Genomic DNA, 24305 nt, shown 5'->3' with positions numbered 1-24305 from the left:
CAGAAAGTGGTTGTTTTTCTGTTTCCAGAATTGCTGTTCTTCTTCTCTTCGATCTGCCGATGGATTTTCAGGTGTTTGCAATCTTTAGATAAGCTATCTAGCTGATCTCCGGCTAGCTGAAGCAGTCTCAGCTTGCTACTTCTCCGCCATCTTGACTCCTCTCCAAACATAGTTCTTCTTTATCTCATTGTGTAGCAACAAACCAATTCCCGCCCCCCACCCCAAGTAATTGGGACAATCGCTTCACCACTGCAGTGATCTTCTCTGCTTATTGGTTTATTGGCATAAAGTGCCCTAAATGAGTAGGGGGCAGGCCATCAGAGCCATAACTTTGTTTTCTGGTGGAAGCACTTCTCCCTTGGGCATTAGGGCCTCCCAACCTACTGAGCCCAAGGTTGTAGGGACACAAAACAAAACTCTTCAAGGGATTTATTAGGCATGATAATGAGAAGGATCACCTCCCTCCCCCATCTCTACCTCTTGGTCTCCAGGCCTATGTATCCAGTTTAGGGGCAGTCAGCACTATCCGCTGATCTCCAGTTTAAAGCTCAAGTGCACTCAGTAAGATAGCATCCCAACTTAAGGCATTATTACCTCCTATCTGGTGCTGTATTTGAGCCTACATCAGGTCACTCCAATATTATGTAAAGTCAGCTACCTTTGCATAATGGGAAATGTGCTAAAACTAAAGCCTGTGATCAGAGGCAATATTGTGAAAGGTATCATGGCAATGGATAAGGCATGCTGAAGTCCATGAATAGAGACATTAGCAAAAATTCTATGGGTAAATCCACACCCAGAATTTGTGTCCCTTACCTGTGAAGACAAACTGCTACCTCCTCCATGATGGGAATGATCCAATGTAATCAACCTCATACCAAGTAACTATCTGATCATTGTGGTATATAGTATTGTATGAAGGGCTTATCAGTTACTATTAGCAGGTTGCCCATTCATCCATGCATGAGTCAAATGAACCTTGTTGATGGGATCCATGTACTCGAGCTCAACTGTAGTCTCCATCTCTGTTGCCAAGACCATTTTATACATGGTCCACTGAGCAAGCATCGGAGTGACTAGGGAAAAGGCCAGCTAAGATCCACAGGATGAGTCAACTTGTCCATTTGATTACTGAGAGCCTCCACAGCCATAATTGGTTTTAGGATGGCATTCATGTAGAACACTAGTATCTTCAAACGCTTCAATGATCCAGACACCCATTATCCACTGCATGAGTCAGTGGAGATCCATAGTTCCAGCTCAAAGTGGACAATCACATACACTGCCTGATGTTCTGTCCCCTGGGAGGATTTCCATTCACCAGTCTTTGAGGACCATCCAAGTGGGGCTGCAGCATGGTGCTGTCCACTTCTGGCTGGTGCTGGCGTGCTGTGCAGATCCAATCCTGAACTGGGTTTGTGCTTTGTCCTTATTTATAAACTGATTGCAGAGAATTCTCTGTGAAACCATAGTGTGGTTGACGGATAGGCTACTAAGCTGCAGATACAGGAGTGTAAGTCACCTGTTTTTGCAGCTTACTGGCACCCTCTTGATCTGAATGGCCTGGACTCAATACCTGTACCTTCCATTTTATAATAGAATGCTGCCTTATAAGCCTTGATTTTGTGGTTTTCTGGGTAAGGCACGAGTCGTCCATGGGTAATTTAAGTCACATGTCACTTGGTTTCTTCCCCACCTGTGTCCTCAAGAGAACTAATAATATTGAGCATTTACTTAACAGAGAGTCTTGGGCTTGGTCCATATTCCTGTGCTCCCAGCACCATTCCGTATCAGCTAGAAGGAGAGGAGGGACTGCTTTAGAGTTTCCTGGGGGAACATCCACTTGTCCATGTGCATATTCATAGCTTTTCATTTGTCTTTTTCTCCTATGTCTAAGGTCATAGGAGACTCAGGTGAAGCCACAGTTTTTATAATCATTGTTATAGTCCTGGTGCCTAGGTGCTAGAACCACTTGCTCTCCCAGTACCTTTCCCTCCACCTTTTATCATGCTAACTTCAGTGATAATTTGGATTAATATGATGCCACCATCTACCATAAGCTATCATTGTCCCCTTTGCCCTCATCGAGGAAGCTATCCCTGACCACATGACCAATCCAAACCCAGAGTCCCACTGTACGAGTTTGTCTCCTGGGGTCACTTCCACCATCCCTTCTGTATCAGCTAGAATCCCCATAGAAGCAAACAGAACATTGAAATTACGATAGTCCAAAGTTGTGGACAGTGTTGGAAATCCAGGACCAGCAGGACTGGAGCTGTTACCACCTGTTGGCACACGTTTCAGGAAGGAAGAGGTTTTTGGAATGAGAAGGAGAGTCACGCAGATAAGCCTCCTTACGGGGGGAGCAGTTTAAGTGGAAAAACAGAACCAGCCCAAGTCAACCTCACAGGAAGAACCAGGAGAATACGTGTTTTGTCCTTCTTCCTTCCCAACTCCCCATCCCTGTTTCCTGCTGGACTCCTGGTTATCCAGAGGAGAGAGGAGCTCCAAAGATGCAGTTCATACAAGCTGCCTCCCATGGTAGAGCACACAGTGGGTGGAGAAGGGGAAAGAGTACCACTAGAGAGTCAGGCAGGTGATTTCTGGCACACCATATAGAGCTGTTGCAATGATTTTATGCGAGAACGAACCTAGCAAAGTACCTGACAGAGAGTAAGCATTCACAGGTGAAGACACTGATGAAGCCCAGAGAGATGATGCTAACTGCTCAAGGACACACAGCCAGTTCCTAGCAAAGCCAACTGGGGACTCCCATACTTGAAGCTCTCTCCACTGCCCCTCCTTGCCTTGTATTCCACATGGCTTTGCTACTGACATTGTTGTCCCTTCACTCTTAGCCTCTCCTCAAAGAGTTAACTCCCTACAATACAGCTCCTCACCACACCTTTTTGCAACAGAATACACATCTCTTCATGGTACCTCTGCTTTATTCCCCTGCCTCAGCAAATATATCTCATTAACTCCCTAAACATCTTACATTTTAGATACGGACATTATGTAGTACTCAACATCGCAGTAGACACACTCCTTTTTACGTGGATAATGGACTTCCCCATTAATGTACATCATACTCCTCTATAGATTACCATATTAAGTGCTATAAGAATATTAAATTAAGGGCCACAAAAAAGTGGATTCTAATTCCAGCTCTTCCATAAGCTAAGTGTCTGCTCTGGAGAAGGCCCCTTCACATAATTGGTCTTACATTTTTCATGCATAAACATTAGAGCAGGTGATTTTCCAGGCTCCTCCTAGCATCAAAGTTCACTGATGATGCAGAGGAAGAGGGGGAGGGGGAGGGCTCACAGAGAATGTGGAAGAAAAGAATACTTTTCCATGCAGAAGTGTTTGTACCAGGCACTGTGCCCTGTACTTTACCCTCATGAGCTCACTGAACCACCAGGGCCACCCTGTGAGAACGGATTTTTAGCCCCATTTTACAGACAAAGGAACTGAGAGCAGACAAGCGATTTGCCCAGTCATCCAAGTACTTTTTAGCAGCATCAGAACGTATACTGGAATCAGATGATACTGGAAACCAAGCTCGAAACCAGTGATTCTCAAAGGATAGCTCCAGCAACAACAGCATTACCTGGGAATTTATTATAAATTTAAATTCTCAGGTTCCACCCTGACTCCCGACCACTGGGGATAGGTCCCAGCAAACCGTGGTTAACAAGCCCTCCAAGTGTATGTGACTCCTGTTCAAAGGTGAAGTCCAATGTTGCAAACCATTATGCTCTACTGTTCCTCTTCCCGATTCTTTCATCATATACATCTCATTACATGCTCAAATATGCAGATAGCTATACAACTCTGTAAACACAGCCTCAGTGTCTTTCTATTTGTGTCTCCAATTCTACCTTCAAATGTGCTGATTGCATAATTCTTCCCATGGAAACATCTCAGTATCTCTCATACGCCCTTTTTTTTTTTTCTTCAAGATTTTATTTATTTATTTATTTATTTGACAGAGAGATAAACAGCGAGAGAGGGAACGCAAGCAGGGGGAGTGGGAGAGGGAGAAGCGGACCTCCTGCTGAGCAGGGAGCCCCAGTGCAAGGCTCGATCACAGCACCCCAGGACCATGACCCGACAGGACCCCAGGACCAGGACTCGAAGACAGAGGCTAAACGAGAGAGCCACCCAGGGGCCCCTCTCATACACCCTTTAAATGCTTTACTGTAACTGCCTTCACTCAGGTTTGCAAGTTATTCTAAGCCTTAAGGTGGTGGTTCCCGTCTAGCAGAAGGAAGAGACATGAATGATCACACCCAGGCAAGGATATGTGCTTGGAGGGATGTAGGAAGCAGCGCGAAATGAACAAAGAAGGTGGGGATTTTTTCCATATAGAAGCAATGCTTGGGTAGAGTTTCCAACATGAGCAAGAAGAATAATTATTGTTATTGTGGGGATATTTTTGTTTGAATCTTAGTTCTTTTTTGGGGGAAAAAAAAATCGAACAGAAAGAAAATCTTTTCAGCAAGTCAGAGATTTTAGCTAATGCCCCCTCCCCCGCCATGATAAATTAAGAAAAGACCTTAAAATAGAGACTCCAGTTTTAACCAACTCCCCTCTGAAAGCTCAGGGAGGTGGCTGAGGTAAGAATGGGGGGTTGGGGAGCATTCAGGAGGAAGCGTTGAGAATCAGATGGGGTGAACCAAGTTTTGAAGGATGAGGCATCAATAAAGACAGATGAGGGCACCCATTTCAGGCAGTTTAGCAATGCTATAGGGAGAAGCAATTGAGAGCAGGGAGTGGTACATTTGTGAAGAACTGGGTTCAAGTCCTGCTCTCATTTGACTAGCAGATTGACCCTGACTATGTCACCCAAGGAGATCAAGTGTTGTATTTTTCACTCAGTTACACACTGAAGATACTGTTCTCTATTTTAGAGTTTAGCGGGGGTGGGGTTAAAATACATAACTGCTGTAATTTATGCATTATTCTGTGATTATTTATGTTGTTACTAACAATGCTATTGTTCCAGGAGAAGACATAAATTTGAAGGCCTTAAGTAGCAGGTGGAACAGAGCGTGGCCATTTACGCAACTTGTGGAGTTTGTGGGATGTGGAAATAGCAGGGTTAACCAGACGCCCACCAGGGCAGCAAGCAGGGTTAACCAGACGCCCACCAGGGCAGCAAGCAGGGTTAACCAGACGCCCACCAGGGCAGCAAGCAGGGTTAACCAGACGCCCACCAGGGCAGCAAGCAGGGTTAACCAGACGCACACCAGGGCAGCAAGCAGGGTTAACCAGATGCACACCAGGGCAGCATGGCAATATCACAACAATGGAGTTGTCTATTTTTGCAGGAAAGTGTGTGTGGGAGGAAGGACAGAAGATCATGGCCAGACCAAGAAGTTTAGTTTCTCGGGCTTAACCGAGGCAACTGGATTTACCCCAGAAGCTACTGTGTTACTCTGCTCTAGTCTGCCGCCGTAAAAAAAATACCACAGGCGAGTGGGTTAAACAACAGAAGTTTTTTTTCTCCCAGTTCTATAAGCTAGACATTCACGGTCAAGGTGCCATCAGGGTTGGTTTCTGGTTTGGCCTCTCTTCCTGGTTTTCAAATGGCCACTTCTTCATTGTGTCTAAGTGGCCTTTTCTCTGCGCAGACACATTCTCAGGTGTCTCTTCCTCCTCTTCTTCTTTTTTAAAGATTTTATTTATTTACAGAGAAAAAGAGAGAACACAAGCAGGGGGCGCAGGAGAAGGAGAGACAGACTCCCCACTGAGCAGGGAGCCCAACACAGGGCTCCATCCCAGGACCCTGAGATCAGGACCTGAGCCAAATGCAGACACAACCCACGGAGCCACCCAGGCGCACCACCTCCTCTCTTTCTTCTAAGGACATCAGTCCTGTTGGATCCGGGCCCCACCTCTATGACCTCATTTACCGTTAATTACCTCCTTTCTGGGACCATCTCCAAACACAGTCAGAGTGGAACTTAGGGCTTCCATACGTGAATGTCGGGGGACGCGATTCCATGCTCTCCCACAGAGGGACTCTAAGGACAAGAGTACCATGATCCGGTTTGCCTTTCCCTTGAGTCCGTCTTAGCTGTCCACACGGTGGGTGGTAGAGGTGGCGAGTGGAGAGCTGCGCCGTTCAAGCTGTGGACTAGCAGGAGGCAGATGGACTGGCGGCCATGCGGGTGGAAAGGAGGGTGCAGAGAATTAGAAGGGGGACTCACAGGACATGTGACTGCCAGGAGGGACAGGGAAAGGCGGGCGGGGCTAATGGGTCCAGTTCTAGGCATGCCGAGTTGTCGGGCTGGTGGGCACCCAAGGGGAAGCGGCCAGGAGCCCAGACTCCGCAGACACTCAGGCTGGGGTCTGAGACAGGAACAATCTCAGTAGCAGATGCCGAGTGCAATCACAAGTCCCCTGAACATCTATTCCGGGCGGGAAAGAGCCCACACGCCACCCTGCAAAACCTTCTAGTCACAACTGTGAAAACCTCAACCACCAACAGCCTAGTGCAGAAGCCCGTTAGCCTAGCTCTAGTTTGTTTTTCCAGTTTGAGGTGCCCCCTTCCTCCCACCCCTCTTCCTCCACCCCCACCGCCCCCCCCCCGTGCTTTTCCCCTGGGGCGAGCCCATCAGCTTCTCTCCGACATGCTTCTGATCACTTCTTGCCTTTCTCCTCCCTCTCCTGCGTATGTACGTATGTACCTCTACCTCTTCCTCGGTCTGCATCTTACCTCCCCCTCCGCATGCACATCTCCGCACTTCATTTTCTTCTTTCTTTCCTGCTAATGGTCCCCACCATGTGGAGCCCGTCCAAGGGGCCTTCCCACACCCGCCCCACTTGCTTGAAGGTGTATTTGCCACGTCTCCGGGTCGGGACTAGCCCCTCTTCCCTCGGGACTACAACCCTTCTTCTCCACCTGCGTCTCTCCCTTCCCTGGAACACAGGAGCCTTGCAAGCAAGGACCGCTTCCCTGGGCGCGGCACAGCACAGTCTGGTCAGAAAGAATCTAGGTCCGTGTGGGCAAAGGGAGCAACCCAAAGCCAAAGGTGGTGGCTCGGTGGCTAAACCACAGAAGCTGATTTCTCAGTCCAGGACACGTCCCGAGACACCTGGGAACCGACACCACAGGCATCTAGGGCCACACAGATCCCCACTCTCTCACCTCAGCCGGGCTGTCCTGGGGCCCTCCTCACCATGTCCTGCCTGTGCCCGATCACCCTCCCTGAGAATCAGGCCGCCAAGCTTTCCTGCCCTCCGGCCCCCAGCCCGTGGTCCTGCCCTGCTCTCCCGCTGTGCACCGTCCTGGTCCCCACCAGGCCCCTTCCACACCCAGTCAAGGGTTTTTGAAGGGACTTGTGTTCAGGGAGGTCAGATCAGCATCCTGGAATCAGCTCAGCTTAGCCCAGCGTCGCTCGGGATCTCCAAAAGCAGAGTTCCCATCTTTAACAGGGAGGAGGTAGCCTGTGGGAAAGAACTGCTAACGCTGGGCAGTGGGGAGGATGAGAACACTTCAAAGACGGGGGGTTCCACGTGTGGTGTTGGGTCACGCCTCTGAAAGGACTCCCTTTGAAGAGATCCTCCTCCTTCCTCTGCGCCAGTGTTGCTGGGGCTTACTGGTAGGAATTTAGACCATGTTTTTATACAGCACAGTGGGCCGTGTGAGGAGTGAGGATAAGTGGGTGTCCAGGGGGCCGACCCTGCCCTGGGGCAGATGCCCCAAGGACAGACCCATCTGGGGTCACGTGCCCATTAGGGTTCTCAGAGGGTGAGAACCTCGGAGCCCTGGTCCTGGGCTTGGAGCAAGTGGGGAATTCTCCCTGGGATCAATTTCCCTTTGCATCTATCACTAAACCCACCATTAACAGTATTTTGTGGGAGGGGCGATACGCATTTCTATTTCCAGAATTCGTGATTAGGATGCATAACTTAGAAAAAAAGATGCTAAGTATCCCATGTCCTGAAGAGCCACAGCTGGAGCTCAGCGCCCTCCCCGAGGACAGCGTGACACTTGAAGCAACCCTGCGACCAGCCACCCTTCCCCCTCCAGTCCACAAAGGGTGTGGGACGAGAGAGGGGGAGTGGGAGTCCCTGCATTGCTTGCTCTCCTCCTCGCAGCTGGAGAAGCTGGGAGACTCCTGGGGAACTGCCCCTGGAGATCTAGGCCAGCTGCCGGCCGGACACCTCATTTGGCCTTCAGAAGTCTGTGAGGTAGCAGGCTTGCTGACCAGCATCTCCCCAGTGAGGCAGGGGAGAGGCGGGGAGAGGCAGAGCCAAGACAGGAGGCCCTGAGGGTCAACCTGCTCCAGGGAAATGAGATGTGAGTTCCCCAGGGGTGAATGGGCACCACAGAGGCAAACGAGGCCTGAACCCTCAAAACCGCAGGCAGGCTCCTGAGAAGGAAGCGGACATGAGGTAGGGCGGCATGGAAGAGGTCAAGCCAGGGCTGACTGTCCCATGGAAAGGTCCTGTGCATCGGGGAGGCCCCCACTTTAGGACCTGACATGGGCCCCACTCCAAGAGCCAGCACTGGGGCACCTGCCCCACAGAGGTGGGGGGTTACCCACAGTAACCTCTGAGAGGCCTCCACCGGGAACAGAGGAAGACCTGTTTTCTGCTAAGGAGCTCTTACCGGTTTCCTCTCCCTCCTCCACTACCCATCCCTCGGAAGAGCTGAGTCCCATGAAAGCCCAGGGGACGTGGTCTCAGAGCCTGCTGGGACCCTGCTCTCCAGCCAGCAGTCACATGCCCGCTCAAGGGGTTGCTGGGGCAGCAGGGAGGGGTGGGGGAGCAGGATCTAAATCGAGCTGGAGATTGAGGTTTGGTAATGGGCAGAACCGAGCTTATAAAGAAGGGAAGTGGCCAGGAAGTTGTCATAAGGGATCCAGGGCACCGTGGAAAGAAGGGGCAGAAAATAGTGAGCCCAGAGCTCACATTTTACCTTTGTCCCCTGGGTTCTTCACAGGGGGGCTGTCTACCCTCGCTGAGCTCTCAAGCACCTGGGAGCCTCAGTCACCAGAGATGCAGCTTCCAGGTGGTGGGGGAGGGGGCGTTGAGTGCTCACAGGAGGGAAGGTATATTCCTGTTGCATCACAAACGTGGTCTACCGGAAGCCATGGGACAATTGCAAATTGCAAATTCTTCTCCATATGGAGAAGAAAACACAGAGATAATCTATGTTGTGATAGTCACTGGAGTTCACTAAGTATTTCTAATTCTACTCTGGGTACTTACCAGCTGTCTTGGAGTTAGGTGGGAACCATGTGGCTTGCTTTTAGTCAATGAAATGTGGGCCGAGTGACATGTCACTTCCAGATGGAAGCTTTAGAAACCAGCGTACAATTTACCATGTGTCCCCCACCTCCCCCTTTTCTGCCACCACCATCGTGGAGCATGGAGCCTCCCTCAGCCTGGGTCCCTGAGTGAGGACAAGAAGGAGGAGCGCCCCCTGCTGACATCTCATGGATAAGTTGCAGGAATGAGAACACCTTTGGGATTGAATCCCTTGAGGGCTGTGGGTGTCTGTTACTGCAGCTGATGGTGGTCTCTCCTCGATGTCAAAGCTGTGGCTAGGAAGACCTCTGCTCCCCGCAAGGGGGCCTTCATAGCGTGTCCCTTGTTGGAGGGGAAAGGGCGGTGCAGGTGGGGGAAGGACTGAGGCGGCACTGCGGAGGTACTGGCTGGGGATGACGTGGAAGAGTAGAAGGAACTGGCCAGAGTGCTCACCCAGATTTGCTAAGAAATAACAGGAGAAACCTGTGTCACGTCTTTTGCACCCCATTCAGAGGGCAGGCATGCAGCTAAGGCCGAAAGCGTTCTCTGTGTGGATTCATGGAAGTCACGCAAAGGAGGGTAGTGGTCCAGGCTGCAGGGAGGCGGGCTGGAGTTCATGGCACCGCACGGAAAAGGTCAGGTTTCCCCAGTCCCCACCTGCACAATGGAACAGAAGGCCAGTGCCACAGAGCAGAAGATGGGCCTGCTGAGAAGGTCTGCAACCACACTTGTGGCCTTGGGGGTCATTCAGGAACTTGGGAGCAAACGGCCAGGTGACCAGCGGGGCTCTGTCTGGGTTTTTTTTCCTACAAGGCATGGGTGCTGCCCGCTTCCCCTCTTCCCTGAGTCCCCTAGAGAACCAGAGGTGTATGCCAGCCTACAGGTCCCTCCCCAGACGGCAGCCCAGGCCCAGAGACACCCCTCTCCTCACATCCTAACTAAAGATGTCCTCATGCTTTCTCTCCCCTCAGAGGCTAGGTGTGGCTCAGGAGCGTCTTGGCGAAGGAGGAAACAGGATGGGTCTATCTTTTCCTTGACTGCTACTGCTAATGGTCCTCCTGTCCTTGGGGAAAGCAGAGAAAGGCTGAACGGGGCTGCAGGTGGGCCCCGCACTCACACGCGAGCTCAGACTCGTCCTCTCCCACACCAGGCTGGGCGTCTCTGCCGGAGGCTTGGTCTGCCCCAAGTCTCCTACTGACGTCCCACATGGGCAGATGCCTCCCCTTTTTCTCTCCGCCAAACCCCTGAAACCTATGGGAGGCCTCAGCAAATCATGGGGCGTTTACTGAGACTCTAAACACCTCAGAGTACAACACGCTCAGAGCTGAATGCAACCACGTGGTCCCCCGGGGTCCCCCTGGGGAGAGGATTGGGGGCGGGGAGGGGAGAGGCTGCTGTTCTAGCGCCTGGAGGAGGGCAGCCAGGAGTGGGCAGGAAAGCTACGGGTGATGCCACCAGCAAGTCACTGAACTCCCGAGTGCGATTCGTGTGAAAGGGAGAGAAAGACGCATCTCACTGGGCTGTGGGGATAAACAGGATAGGGCGCGTAGACAGCGCGCTGGAGCCGGCGGTGAGCCCGGAGACTCAGTGTCAGCGCTGAACCCACATGATGACAAGCATGGGTGACCCTCTTTCCCAGAAGCACTTAGCTGCATAAAGGGGTAGGGGAGGGTTTTCAAGAGGAATTACCTTCTTTCTGTTTGCTGGCAAAGAACAGAAGGGCAGAGTGTGGCAGAGGAAATTCTGGAGAAGGTTCTTAGAGGGTGGTGGAGAAGCCATTTCGAGGGACAGCCTGCCCCTTTGTGTGGTGAGGGGAGGAAAAGAAGAGGTGCCAGTATACTGGAGAATATCTAGAGCCTCCCCTTGGCTGCCAGTCGAAGCCCCCCCCCCCCCAGCAATGGAGACCAGGCCAGCAGCCTCAACCAGAGTAGGTACCCCAGAGATGGCATGAACCCCTTTGGGCATCTGCACCCTGTCTGCAGCTGCTTCCCACCTGAGGTCCTGAGACCGGAAGTATGGCTGATGTCCCCAGCCCCGCCAGCCTGAAGCCATGGATCGGGCTCCCACCCCCCACCCCCGAGGCCTGCCCCCACAGCACGGCCTTCCGGTGATGGTTTTGGGAAGGGTGGGCAGCTGTACAAAGATGTACAAACATGGCAGGTGAAGGCCAAAGGGATCAATGTCCTCATAGCAAAGCAGGCCGACACCCCTCAGCCACTTCAGGGTTCCCTTCTCATCTGACAACTCGGACTTCTTAGAATCAGAGCACCGAGGAAAGCCACCAAACTTTCAAGAAAAAGAAACCCTTCCATGCGGGGAAGCCACCCAAAGAAAGAGGCAAGAGCTACCAAGGTTTACTCATTTTTATTTTTTATAAAACAAGCTACAAATACCTCCCTCTGTCCTCACAAAGGCAAGCCACACAACACAGCCCACACGTGTGAGAGAGAAGATCCAGGGTTGGGGAGGAGGAGTTCTGAATTTCCACAGGGGGGCGCCCTCTCTGTGTTTTCATGCTTCCTCCAGGCCCCGGGAAAGGGGCTGGGGCCTCCTGGAAGGTCCATCCTGCTCTGACGCGTTGTGTCATCTGTGCAGGCCAATGCTGGGGGCGGGGGTTGGGGGGGTGCTCCCTTTCCTCCTTACCATGTTGGGGCGGGGCCTCCAGTCACCCCTGAGACAACCTCTCGGACTTGCTCAAGAACCTTCTCTAGCATGAAGCCCCAGCAGAGCATGTCCTGAGAAGGCTGTGCTGACCCCCAACTCCACCCTGGGCGCTCCCTGAGGAGGGCCTTGCGTGGGCTCGTGCTTCTGGTGTCAATGCCTTCCAGACCGGAAATGGATACACCGTCTGCTGAGTTGGGTGCATTTATGGGAATGCTGGGTGGGATACAAGATGAGGCCAGAGTTCCAGGACCAGTCTGATAGGGGCACCGGTCCTGGGCCACCTGTCCTCCTTTGATGCTGCCACGGCTGCTCATGGGAAGAGACACTCGGTGTCACTTGTTGCTGTCTAATGGCTGTCTGAATGGGCATGGCCACCGGGCAGAGGAAGGCTGGGCGGGCTGCCATGGAATCCCAGAAACATGTCTGTGGAAGGTGAGGCCTGGATTTCCCCCCTAGCTGGGTTATTAGCCCTACACTTCCAAGGAGGGGGCAGAAGTTGAAGGCCCAGGATCAGTTTTGCTCTGGAATTGGCCTTGAGCCTAGAAGCCCTTAGGAGCATTTGAGGAAGAAGGAACACTCTTCAGTATTAGGTTAAGAAACAAATAAACCACGGAGTCACCAACAAGATGACCAGTTGAGCTCCTCCCTCAGGCTTGTCATCACCACTGAAGACAGAATGGCAGGGGAGATACGGGGTGGAGATGAAGACCCCGTCTGACCCCACTGCTGAGAGGGCCGGTCTTGGGAAGCCTTGCTTGTGCGTTTGCAGGGGGCTGGCAGCGCACTCATCAGTGCTGGCCTCTGTCCTCTTTCCTCCATGGCTTAAACATCAAACATCTACCAAATAGAAGGCCCCACTCTCTCTTTTTCTTCTTTGCCTCCCTTCCCGTGCTTTACAGAGTAGACGCTAAACACGGGCAAAAATGTTTCAAAGGACCTCATGCAAATCGTCTGGGGATCATTTGCTCAGTGGGTCATGAGGACCCTGGCATACCCACGGATGGATTCTGTTCTGGGCCGCCTGAGGGTCCAGAGAGTAGGACCATGTGGGCATGTGAGAACGGTTGCCTGGGCTGGCTACTGCCCTCCCTCCAGGGGGCATCTCCACCTGTCCCCCAACCCAACCTCCCTTGAGAAGGCCAAATGCCCAGTGACCTGCCAGATCTGACAGCTAAGGCAAGGGCAGGACCCTTCTCCCCCCAAAAAAGAACCAACAGAGTCTATAATATCATCGTAGGGCTCCCGTCTTGATGCACACAGGGCTTAGCCTCCAAATGGAATCCAGGTGGGCTGGGGTTACAGTCCTGGGGTCTAGAAATCGGGGCCATGTGTCCACAGCTCCCACAAGGAGAGCAGGAAGAGGGAGGGGAATAAACAAACAGCAATGCCAACGCCTGTACAAAAGAACTATACAATTTACATATATATTTATGTACAGTATATAAATCTCTTTCTTCTCAGTCCCAGCAACAAACACCCTCCTGCCCACCCTCCCCACAACAAAACCCCTCAAAGTTGTCAGTAGCAAATCCAAAAACTTACAATAAGAGAGAGAATAAACAGTCCTTTTTCCCTTTCCTTTTCCCACTGGTATGAGATACTGGTGTTTAAAAATGAAACCCAAAAGAAAACACGCAAATCAGAGTTATTGAAAGTGCAAACACGGTGGGCACCACTTATGTCACACGGGATGCGGCCGGGCCAGGGGAGCTGGGGAAGGTTGGGTGCAGGGTGGTCCGTCCTGCCTCCCTGGTCTCTCCACCTGCCCTTTGGTTTTCTGCTCCTTAGACCAGGCGTCCTACTGGGAAAGGGAAAAAAGAGAAGCAAGAGGTCAGAGGCGGGCCAACCGCACACATTCATTTCCTCACAAGAGCAGCCTGTTAGAGACGGGCTGGGCAGCACGCAGGGAGCCCAGACTTACAGGTAAGCCCCTGTTTTACCAACCCATCCTTTGCCCCCATGGAGCACCACTGTGACCCCTGAAGCAAGTTTGGCATTCCAGAGAATGATGCCTTGCCCAGGAAGCACGGCTGGGGGAATGCAGCCCCCTATGGGCCATCTGACTCGGAGACACTAGCTGTTCAACCTGGGAGAGGCAGGCGTGGCTTTATACTCAGGGATGACAGATCCTTGTAGAACGAACCAATCTTTCCCTATGTCCCCAGCAAACAAAAATGGAAAATGGGAGCCTAGGTAACTTGGCCAGCTCCTCCACTTGGGCCAGACTACCAGTGCTGCATTTAGGGGGCCCACAGAGGGGACCCCAGAAAGAAGACAACTTACTGAATGGGTTTGGACTGGCCCATTTTCCCTGGGGGACGCTGCTGAGCTTACCACCTGCAACAAACAGGAACATATGACACTCAGGGGGCCTTGACCCAGAGAACTGGTGGGGCGGGGCTTCCTCTGTACCTGGGTGGCTGTCTCCTCCAGCCCCTGGAATGAAGAATGGACTCAGGAGAGAGAGATTGTGTGGCCGTGCTTCCTGTTCTGTGGGTGGGGTCCCTCTTCTGTCTGGGTGAAGCCATCGCTGACCAACACCTTTAAACAAAGTCCCTTTTCCATAAGGCCAGGCCCTCACTGGAACGCCTCTCTGAAATCCCCCAGCTATTAGCTAAGAAGCGCTTTGATGCCAATGGACATTTGCATAACCTTCCTGGGTCCCGGTTCTCCATGTCACAGAACATCAGGGATGGAGGGAACCTTAGTGACCATCTGGTCCTGCCCCTTCACCCGGCAAATCTGGAAACTGAGGCTTGGAGCAATTGCATGAGTTAACCAAGGCCCAAGTCTCACTCTGCTAACACCCACTCTGCCCCATAGGGTGCTGATGGGTCTTGAAGGCTCCTGCAGGGCCCAGGGCTCCTTGAGGAGGAGTGGGAGCTGGGCCAGCTCCGCGTGACCCCGGGAGGCTATGTGACATTGCACACGTACCATAACCCCGCTGGGCCAGTCTACAGGATGGGAACTGAGGCCACAGCTGTGCCGCTGGGCTGCCTTGAGGACGGACTGAATTCATAAAGTGGAGAAAGGGCTTTGAAGAGCGCAAGGTGTTGCGGGAACCCACACCCACCCATGGGCCATGCGGGCCCACAGCTCGACGCTCCCCTCTCCCTGTTACGCTAACATTCCTAAGACCTGAGAGCAACAGAACCCCAGTTGGGGGGCGGGCCAGGGGCAGAAACTGAGATGTCCAATTTTACAGATGAGGAAACGAGCCTGGGAAGAGAGTGATGGGTTCGGGAACCAGCAGGTGGGCAGGGACAGAATCCCACGTGACTCAGAATCCCATCATTCATCGGCTCTGTCCAGTGGCCGCTTCTCTCAGTTGAGAGCAGGAAGATTCACAGAAAGAGAGAGGTGGCGGGAGGTGCCTTAGCTGAGCCACCGGGCCAAGCAGAGACTTGGAGAAAGGAAACGCTGGCCAGGGAGGACCCAGCCCTCACTTGGGGAGACTTAAGGCACTAATCCTTTACCTAAATCTCGTCATTTACCCTGCGGGGCCACTTTATATGATAGTTACGAAATGATCCAATCATCCCCATGTTATGATGGGGCCACTGAGGCTTAGCTTTTATGTGTGAAGTGAACTCAGGCCTGGCTCTGCCCCCCCAGCACCACGCTCTTAGGGGCATGGGGGTGTGGGGGAGGAAAGGCCGGAACCCGGCGCATCCTTGGGCAATGCCAAAGGAGGGCTGGGAGGTCTCACAAATGCAGGAACTAGTCTCCCGTCTGCCGGCCTCACAGGACGGTGACCATCAGCCTGACGAAGACGGTTTATTCGCTGGGGAGGACAAGCCAAGAAAGAAGGCCCGGCCCTCCGAACGTTTGGCCCCTCATGCCGTGCCGACAGCTCGGCCCCCCAGTGCACAGTCTGCTGAGTAAAACTACCAGTGTTCACAAGGCATTTCCAGAAAATGTGGTCTCTGAGACCCAAAGCGACACTGGTTCCTAAACTACCTGTGCTCCCCCAGCCCCCTGGAGCCCCCCCACCGGGCCTGCAAGCCCCTCTCAGCCCACCAGAGGGCACCGTGTGTCACCAGATGGCCAATGCGGGGCTCAGGCCCCACGTAACCTTCTACCCAAGTGGCTTTTCTGCCACTCCCCAGAGCAGAGGGCCCCAGGGAAGCTGCCTTCAGCCCGTGGGTGCGCTCATCTACTACTACCGGTTTCTTATGTGCGTTCACCACAGACTGGGTTACTGGGTTACTGGGCTAAGTGCCTCATAGGCACCATCTTGTTAAATCTTCACACCAAATCTATGAGGTAGATGCTATCACCTCCATTCTGCAGACAAGGAAACTGAGGCCAGAGAGTTTAGATGACTTGCCAGAAATTACAGGGCTAGCGAGTGGCAGAGCCGGGTCTGTCCGGCTCCAGAGCCTTTCTGTTCTTCACCCACAAACCTGGTCCCAGCCTCCCCTACGCCTCCCATTAATGGTCCTTTCTCTGGCAGGAGAAAGCACTCTGGGGGCATCCCTGGGCAACTTGACACGAAAGCCTCGGCCGAGTCTGGGTGAGGAGGAGCAGGGCTCCCTAAGTATCACATCCCAGGGGACAGTTTTCCTGGGTGCTCCCCTCAGGTCTTAGGCAGCAGCCAGCGTTGGCAGACCCTGGCATCTGGCAAGGCTTCCAAGAAAGGCCCGGAAGCCCCACTCTGCTCTGCAGACAAGAGGTCCCCACCCTCGGCCTCTCCTTGGCTTCTGTGTGGTGCGTAGACTAGAGCGGACTGAGGACAGAGTCATTACAGACTCCTGTGAGTCCGTACCCCCTTGGTCCCTCCATGTTCCTGGGGCTGGGCTGCACACTAACACTGGGTGGGTTCCTCCAGTACGGACCCCTGCCCATGCTCTGGGAGATGAGCGCAGACTCCAAGCTTCACTAGAGCGGGTGGCCCCCTCACCCATGAGGTCATTGGGCAGATAGGAACGGAACGGTGCCATGCCCGGTGCTGGCGGGGACACTGGAAAGGCCCGGCTACAGGGTGGGGATGCCGCTTCCCCAGGCAATAATCGTAAGAACAGGAATGTTGAACTTGTATCCAGTTCCTTCACTGTCCCTGGGGCTGAATAAATGCTTCCACTCACTGTCCCACTGAATCAGCACAATAATCCTATGGGGTAAATACCCTGGTTATACCCACTGTACAGATGAAGAAACCCAAAGCCAGAACGGTTGTGTGGTTTGTATATGGTGAAGGAGCGAGTCTGTAGCTGAGGCAGGGTTGGAGCCATGACATTGTCCTGCATCCTGGGGGAACACACAGAGCTTCCTCGATCACACAGGAGGGGCTGGAGCAACGAGCTCACTCCTCCAGGGTCACAGGCCCCAGAGGCAGGGCCAGAACCAGCTGTGGAGTGGGGAGGTCTCGAGACAGGGTCCCTAGTGGTCATTCATCCACTTCCTGGGCTACCCATTGGGTTCAATGACAACTGAGGGTTAGTGCCAGGGAAAGCCCTTGTGTTTTCTCCCTGGGCAAGCTCAGCTTTATCAAAGCTTCTACTTCAAATAAATTGGTATGACCTGCCCAGACCCCTCACCTGCACTAGAGAACCACCCATCCTTCAGGTGCCTCCAACTTGACATGTCCAGACCATACTGGTTGTCTCCCTGCTGCCCCACGTGCTCTGCTCCTCCTTCCACGTCGCCCAACTCTGTGAACAGACCCCCCCCCTCCAGTTGCCCGAGCCCACCTTCATCGCTCTATCCACTTGGTCACCAGAACCACAGCTCGAACTATCTCGAATCCACTCGCTTCACCCCTGCTGTGCCTCTGTCATCTCCCGCCACAGCCTCCGGTGGGTGCCTTGTTCGTCTGCAAACCCATTTCCTGCACTGCAGCCTGAATGATTTTTTATTTTCTTTTTATTTTTTAAAAAGATTTTATTTATTTACTTGACAGACAGAGTCACAAGTCGGCAGAGATGCAGGCAGAGAGAGAGAGGAGGAGGAAGCGGGCTCCCTGCAGAGCAGAGAGCCAGAAGTGGGGCTCGATCCTAGGACCCTGAGATCATGATCTGAGCTGAAGGCAGAGGCTTTAACCCACTGAGCCACCCAGGCACCCCCTGAATGATTTTTTAAAGCAAAACCCATCCAGTCGTTTCTCTGCCCGAGCCCCTGTGACAGCTCTCCGCGGACCTTATGAAGTTGAGACTCGCCGCTTGCCTCCTCAGCCCCGGGCGGCTGCCACGTTCAAATACGCATTTCAGCCCCACTAACATCTTCCTCTACAACCCGTCCTCGCCTCCACGCCTGCAGCCTTCAATTGCCGTAGCTGAGAACCCCCACCCTCCACTGATGCACTGGCTTGGCCGTCTTGTACCCGTGGCTCGGGTATCCGTTTAGACCAGGGTTCAGCAAACGTATCTGTCAAGGACTAGGTAGTAGATATTTTAGGCTTTGTGGGCCAAGTAGAGACAGTCATTTGTTCTTCTTGGTTGAAAATTACATCCCTTTAAAAATATAAAAACCACGCTTAGCTCACAGGCCATACAAAAATAGGCCACGGACTAGATGGGGCCCCAGGGCCATGGCTGGTTTGGACATCACTTCCTGCACCAGGTTTTCCAAGGCCGTCTGCCCCTGAGCTAATTTCAGTGCTCCTACACGTGTTCCTACAATACTCCACACTTGTTCTATCATGACAGAGATGATTAGGTTTCCACCCAAATCCATGTTCTCCTCCTCTTCCTGGGCTCCCAGCCTTCCCTACTGTGGGGTGTGGCCTGGAGGCCGTTTTCCAACCCTGGGGATAGGAGAGGGGATGTGTCACTTCAGGACTGGCCCATAAAACTCCCGCACGGGCACGTGCACTGCTTTGTGCTTGACTCCCTCTGGCTGACTGGGAATGGAAATGACCCCCACGGTGACCTGGAAGCCCATAATAAAAATGACAAATCATTCTCGGCCAAGATCTCAGAGCGAGTGCACAGAGCAGTCTCCATTCCTATCTGTCCTCCTGGAAACACACACACTCACACACACACACACACACACGCACGCACACACCCCATGACCCAGAATCACATGCTGAACGATCACATGGGCAAGATGAACAAGTTTCTCCTGTGTTGAACCATTACATGCGTGGGTCTGCTAGTTACGCAGCTGGTTTATCCGAACGCACTCTCCCAGCACTCAGCACAATGTCTGTAAATACGTTCCTATCTATCTCCTTGGTAGACCATGGGAGGACAAGGATTTTGCCTGTGGACTCCTTCACTGCCCCAGGCATCTCTCCGGAGCCCCCTGTCCCTTTGCCCCCGTAGGCCAAGTTCTGGAAGGCCCAGGAGCCCGGGAGCGAGCACTCACCTTCTTTGCTAACACCCAGGCAGCCCTTCAGCTCGGGCAGCGAGATGACCTTGTCCTTGTTCAGGTCGCAGTAGTCAGTGAAACGCCGGGCGCACTTCTTGGGCTTGGCTTTCTTCTTCACATAGCGCTTGAAGGGCTTCATCTCACGCTTGTTGATGTCGTTGCTGCTGTTGCTGTCCAGCTGGCTGAAGTACCAGTGCACCACTCGCTCCTCCAAGGTGTGGCTGGGGTCCGGTTCTGCAAACCTGGGCCACAGGCAGACCCCCGCCCCGCCCCGAGATCCCCGCTCAGCATCCTGCTGGAGCCACCCGTCCTGCCACAGGTGTCTCCCACAAGGTCAGATGCCGGGGTCCTTGTGCTGCGCTGCCTGCGGCCGGGGAGAAATGGCTCCCCCGAGCCAAAGACCTCCCAGCCCCACACAGCCGGCAGCAGGATGGAGCTGTCCTCTCCAGCTTGACTCTCAAGACTGGACACTTTATTTTTCCAGGGTCCCCAAGCACATCCCTCTTATTACATCAGCCTGTCTCACCCTCTACCATAGCCAGGAGTGTTCCTGTACAAGATGGGGGCTCCAGATACACTGGTTAGATTTAATTCACCCAAGTAAAATGCAGCTGGCATCCAAGCTGTCCTCCTGGCCTGGGGTTCTCTGCAGGACAAGCTGCTGTTCCCATAGGAACATGAACACTCAGTAATCAGGACTATGATTGAGCATGCGCACACACCCAACACCAGGCCAGGTTCTGGGACAAACAACCCTGGCCTCAAACTCCTCAGCATCTTGCTGGGACAGAACCCAATATGCTAACACCAGGCAGTAATGATTCGGTGTGAAGCTCCCAGGGCCTGAGCCTGTCAGGCACCAAGTACAGTAGGAACTGGAGAGAAGGCAGTTGTGATGGACACAGAGGTTCTGAACCTGACAAGTCCCAGACCTGCTAGGGGTGTGTCTCTCCACACAGAGATTTTAAGACTGGAGGTCTGGGATGGATCTGGGAAGCCAAAGGTATACTGGAACCCCTGGAGATTTTGCTTAGTACCAAGAAGGCTTCCTGGGGTCAAGGTGCACAGTAATGACCACACATCTAACACCGTCCTGTCTACACAGCACATAAAGTGGAAAGACCAGTGTTTTTATGTGTAACAGTACATACGCCCTACCCATCCATTTGATTTACTGATGCCATTCAGGATGCTAGCTAATAGTTCAAACTTTTAGAGCCAGTGACAAGCCTGTTCCAGACCGGGTGACTGTAGCTTCTGCTCCCAGGGCTTGGCACTGAGTAAATATGGCTCAGGCCCTTGTGTTCAAAATCCTGGGCACCTTTCCCTTTGTAGGGGGGAGGAAGGTTCAGGTTGGGAGGCCAACACCTTCAAGTTGTCTGCAGAGCCCTGAGCAGAACTACAGCCCTGCTGTGGATCAGAAATGGAGGTGGAGGGGGTCACTGTCACACAGGGATTCCAGACCAGGGGCTCTGGGCTGCCAGCACATTCTGAAACCATCTCTGGCAAGAACAATATCCAAGGCACTTGCCAATACCTTGGGGTTCTTCCCTGGGGTTTCCTGAGTTTTCCAGAAGGGAGGAGACCATCTCTGACCCCACCCTTACAAACAAGCCAGCAAACTCTTTCCCTTTCCCATCCACAGGTGACCTCAACATTTAGGGGAAAAGAAGTTTCATTACCACAAAAAGCCAGGCATTCCTGCTAAATGCCCGTTGCTAATTAACTGGATTGCAGTCCCGGGCCAGCACCCCTGGGCATCCTGGGCTGATTCCCAGACAGCGCAATTATCGCATCTGCCAGCAGAATGTCACCCCCATGGGTTTAATGCAGGAAGTACCTGGGAAGGTGCGAGGCACCGTCCCCCCCTGGCTCTTTGGGGATCTACCTGGTCTGTCATGGCTCAGAAGGTCTTTGAAACAGACATGGAGTTACTCATTGTGGAACTCAGATTTTTGTTTCTGTTGGCACATGGTATTTTGGGGTTTTAAAACTTCCTTTACTATACCCACCATATTCACTCTCAAGCCTGCAGGGCAGACCAGGTGAGCAGCGGAAAATTCTCTCTCAAGATGTTCAAGGCACAGGAGGGAGGGTGGCTAGCTCCCTCTGGGGCACCCTGTCTGCCTGTGTTCCCCGAAATGCGAGGGAGGCGCCCGGGGCTGCAGAGAAGAGCCAGGACGAGCCCCCAGGGAGGCACTCCTGCATTCCCACTGAGCGCTCTCTGTCTGGGCCCCTCCAGCCAGGGGCCATGGGAGCCCTGTGGCGGCAAAGGCGACTCTTTCTTTAACCTTTAGGCTCCGCATAGCGCATAGCGTCATGTCTACCTAGAGGCTGGAATAATAAAACCTCAGTCGCTGAGCCGGGAAGGCATGAGGTCATCCCGCCCAGCCGCCCTGCCAGGAGAGGCCCACTGCCTCCAACACGTGTTGCTGGGGCTCCCGCCTGTCCGCTTCTCAGGGACTGCACCGAGGGAGCTCCCCCACCTTCCTTTGGGCCGGTCCACGCAAGAAGCAGCTCTTCGCCCCACTTTACAACCTCCCCCACACGGAGTGATCATCCTTTGGCTCCTGCTCCCTCTTCTTTCCTTGTCTTCTGACTCTCTCTCCCTGCCCTGTCACCCTTGTCCGCTTGGTCCTGCCCTCCTCACTCCCCCCAGCATCTTGCAGCCATGACCCCTGGCCTGACCTGGCCCTGGAGGCTCTGAGGATGCTCGTTTCCCAGGAGGAAGTCCTTTGAGGCCCCTTCAAGCAGTGCCTCTGGGTCCCTTGACCCTGTCACACCCTCAGCCTGTCCTGTGGGCCCCGAGGGGCACCCCTCTTCCTCATTCCTCCCCAGCTTGCCTAGGGCTCCCTGCTTCTGACCTCCTCTGACTTCCAGAAACCCACATCCCATCCACACTGCTGATCACAGAGCTCAGCTCTATGTGTGACAGTGACAGCTCTAGGGTCCTACTTTGGAACCCAGTGCTTTACCCTGGCCAAACTCCAAGTGCATTTAAAGCAAGAATTTCTCAGCGTTGAGGGATCACGGGCCCTTTCGAGAACCTAAACAAAGCTATGGTCTTCTCTGGAAAAATGCATATGCGTGTAGCACTCTGCTGACTGGACTCCCTAAACCTCATCCAAGCTCATGCACTCAGCTGAAGAACCCTTGATCTAGAGGGAAGGACACTGCAGCCATGGCCCCAGAAGAATGTTTAACCATAAGCCTTCTGGAAGAAGATGGGGCGAGATAGAGGACAGTAGCTGGACGGGTTTGAAAGCTGTTTCCAACAAGTATTTCCAACAAAACATAATGGAAAACTACTGAAGATATTTAGTCTAAAACTCTGAAAACCAGGTTTCTGGGTTTATAACAGCTTTAAGTCCATACCATGCGTCATACCAAATCAAGTCAAGACTGAGTTGGGTCAGGAGTCTGGGTTTGGTCAAACCGGCAGTGGGCGCGCATGCGCAAAAGACTCAAAGAGAGGTCTCAGTTAGCTAAGGAGAAGCTGAGATTTTCCCAGGGGAGTGCTGGCTGAGTGGGGCAAAAGAGCCTCCCCCCAGAGTTTCCAGAAATCTCTCAGTCTTATTGGAGTCCCTTCCATCACAGTTAGATTCCCCCTAACTTATCCTTGACCTCAAAACCATACCCCACTGATCCCTCCAGCTCTTGCAGCCTTCCAGAAGTATCCTCTGAAAACACTGGCAGTTTGCACTCCTAGCTCCAGGCTGACTTACACTGGCACCAAAGCTCCAACCGTTCTCTCCCATATGTGCACCCAGCAGCCCCTAGAGATCAGAGTTGCTGGATTTCAAATCTGCTCATCAGGTGAGGGCTGGGGACCCTGCATCAGAGGGCGAGATGGTCCCTTACATCACTCCACGTTGGTGGTCCGTGCCACCGGCCTCCCTGCAGGGGAGGCTCTACTCTACTGAAAGGGTTCATTGCATGTGTAGAGTTATCCAAGCTTCCTTGGATATGGTATGGAAAGTCACACCCACAGGATACCAAATCCCAGATTTTGGAAAAACAAATCGTAAGACTGGTGGCAACTCTGTCTCTGAGCTGTTTGGGTGGCTGTCCTGTTGACTCCCACCTCCATGGATGAGGGAACCCACTCGAGCCAGGCGCCTCCCTGGTCTGGCCCCATTGAGTTGTCTCCCGAATGGAGAGGGGACAGGTGCTGCCCTTGTCCTGCAATGCTTTCAGTTTTGCTTCTGCAGCACCCTGCCAGGCCTGCCTTGGCAGCAACGCACAGCTGGAGAGCCAGGCCCATTCGCCCCGAGAAAACTTGCTTTGGCCAACATCTCGGGCCTTGCTCTGCTGTCCCAAGCAGTTTTAAAGAAGGTGAGGCAGGACGGCTTGGAAGCACTAGCCAAGCCAAGCAGACCAACTGAGCCCCATCTGGAGAGGAGTCTGGACCCTGCCAGCTGTGTGGGCGGGTGGGGCTGGGAAATGCCAAGTCAGCCACATTCCAGCTTCTTCCTTGCAAGGCCATCGACAAGTAGCTGCACTGGGCAGGAAGGGGGGAGCCACTGCGCGCACGGTCTCTCACCAGAAGGCTCACACAGCCCATCCCACCTCCCCTCAAAGTTGACTTTCTCTAGGGTGAGATGGAGAAAGGGGAGGGTTTCCCTGCTCGAGAAGATTCTGCCAGCTGGGATCTCAGAACTCTTCCTTGGGGTCTGATAAATGTTAATGGGGCACCATGGGAGGGCCGATCTGGGGCAGCTCTCCCCCTGGAGCCCCAGTGGGAAGGACCACGAGGATGATTCAATCATCCCGAAACCTTCACTGAGAACTGCCAGCTTCCAACGATACTTGCCGGCCACCCCTCCCAGCACTGACTGCAGGTGGTTCTGTGGACACCCCATTGCACTCTGCCTATTCTCAGATTTGGGCAGTACCGCTCCCCCACCCAAATCAGTCTGGAAGGCCAGAAAAGGAAGCAGCTATCTCCGCTCCCTGCCATGTCCTGTAACTAACAAATCATCTTGAAATCGGATTAATTTCGCTGCTAAAGCTTCAGCAAACCACCACCCCCTTCCCCCAGAGCTGTAGTGCGGCCTCTC

General features: G+C 53.2%; 1 protein-coding gene across 3 annotated transcripts in view; it reads right to left on the bottom strand.

Moving 5' to 3' along the window:
* Positions 1–11612: 11612 nt before the first annotated feature.
* The window catches only part of SMOC1 (SPARC related modular calcium binding 1), a 148575-nt gene continuing 135882 nt past the window's right edge, over positions 11613–24305 (bottom strand). Inside the window, exons 11-13 of one of the 3 annotated variants that reach the window (XM_059182450.1) lie at positions 19243–19487; positions 14215–14268; positions 11613–13732 (exon numbers count right to left, since the gene is read on the bottom strand). In XM_059182450.1, the coding sequence (XP_059038433.1) occupies positions 13716–13732; positions 14215–14268; positions 19243–19487 (316 nt within the window). In that variant the 3' untranslated portion in view covers positions 11613–13715. The remainder of the gene's footprint in view (positions 13733–14214; positions 14269–19242; positions 19488–24305) is intronic. The other 2 variants (XM_059182451.1, XM_059182452.1) reach the window with 2 other exon arrangements.

The sequence above is a fragment of the Mustela lutreola genome, chromosome 7, assembly GCF_030435805.1.
Source record: "Mustela lutreola isolate mMusLut2 chromosome 7, mMusLut2.pri, whole genome shotgun sequence".
Classification (NCBI taxonomy): Eukaryota; Metazoa; Chordata; class Mammalia; order Carnivora; family Mustelidae; genus Mustela; species Mustela lutreola.
The sequence above is the reverse complement of the archived record's forward strand: the minus strand, read 5'-3'. Positions and strand labels throughout refer to the sequence as shown.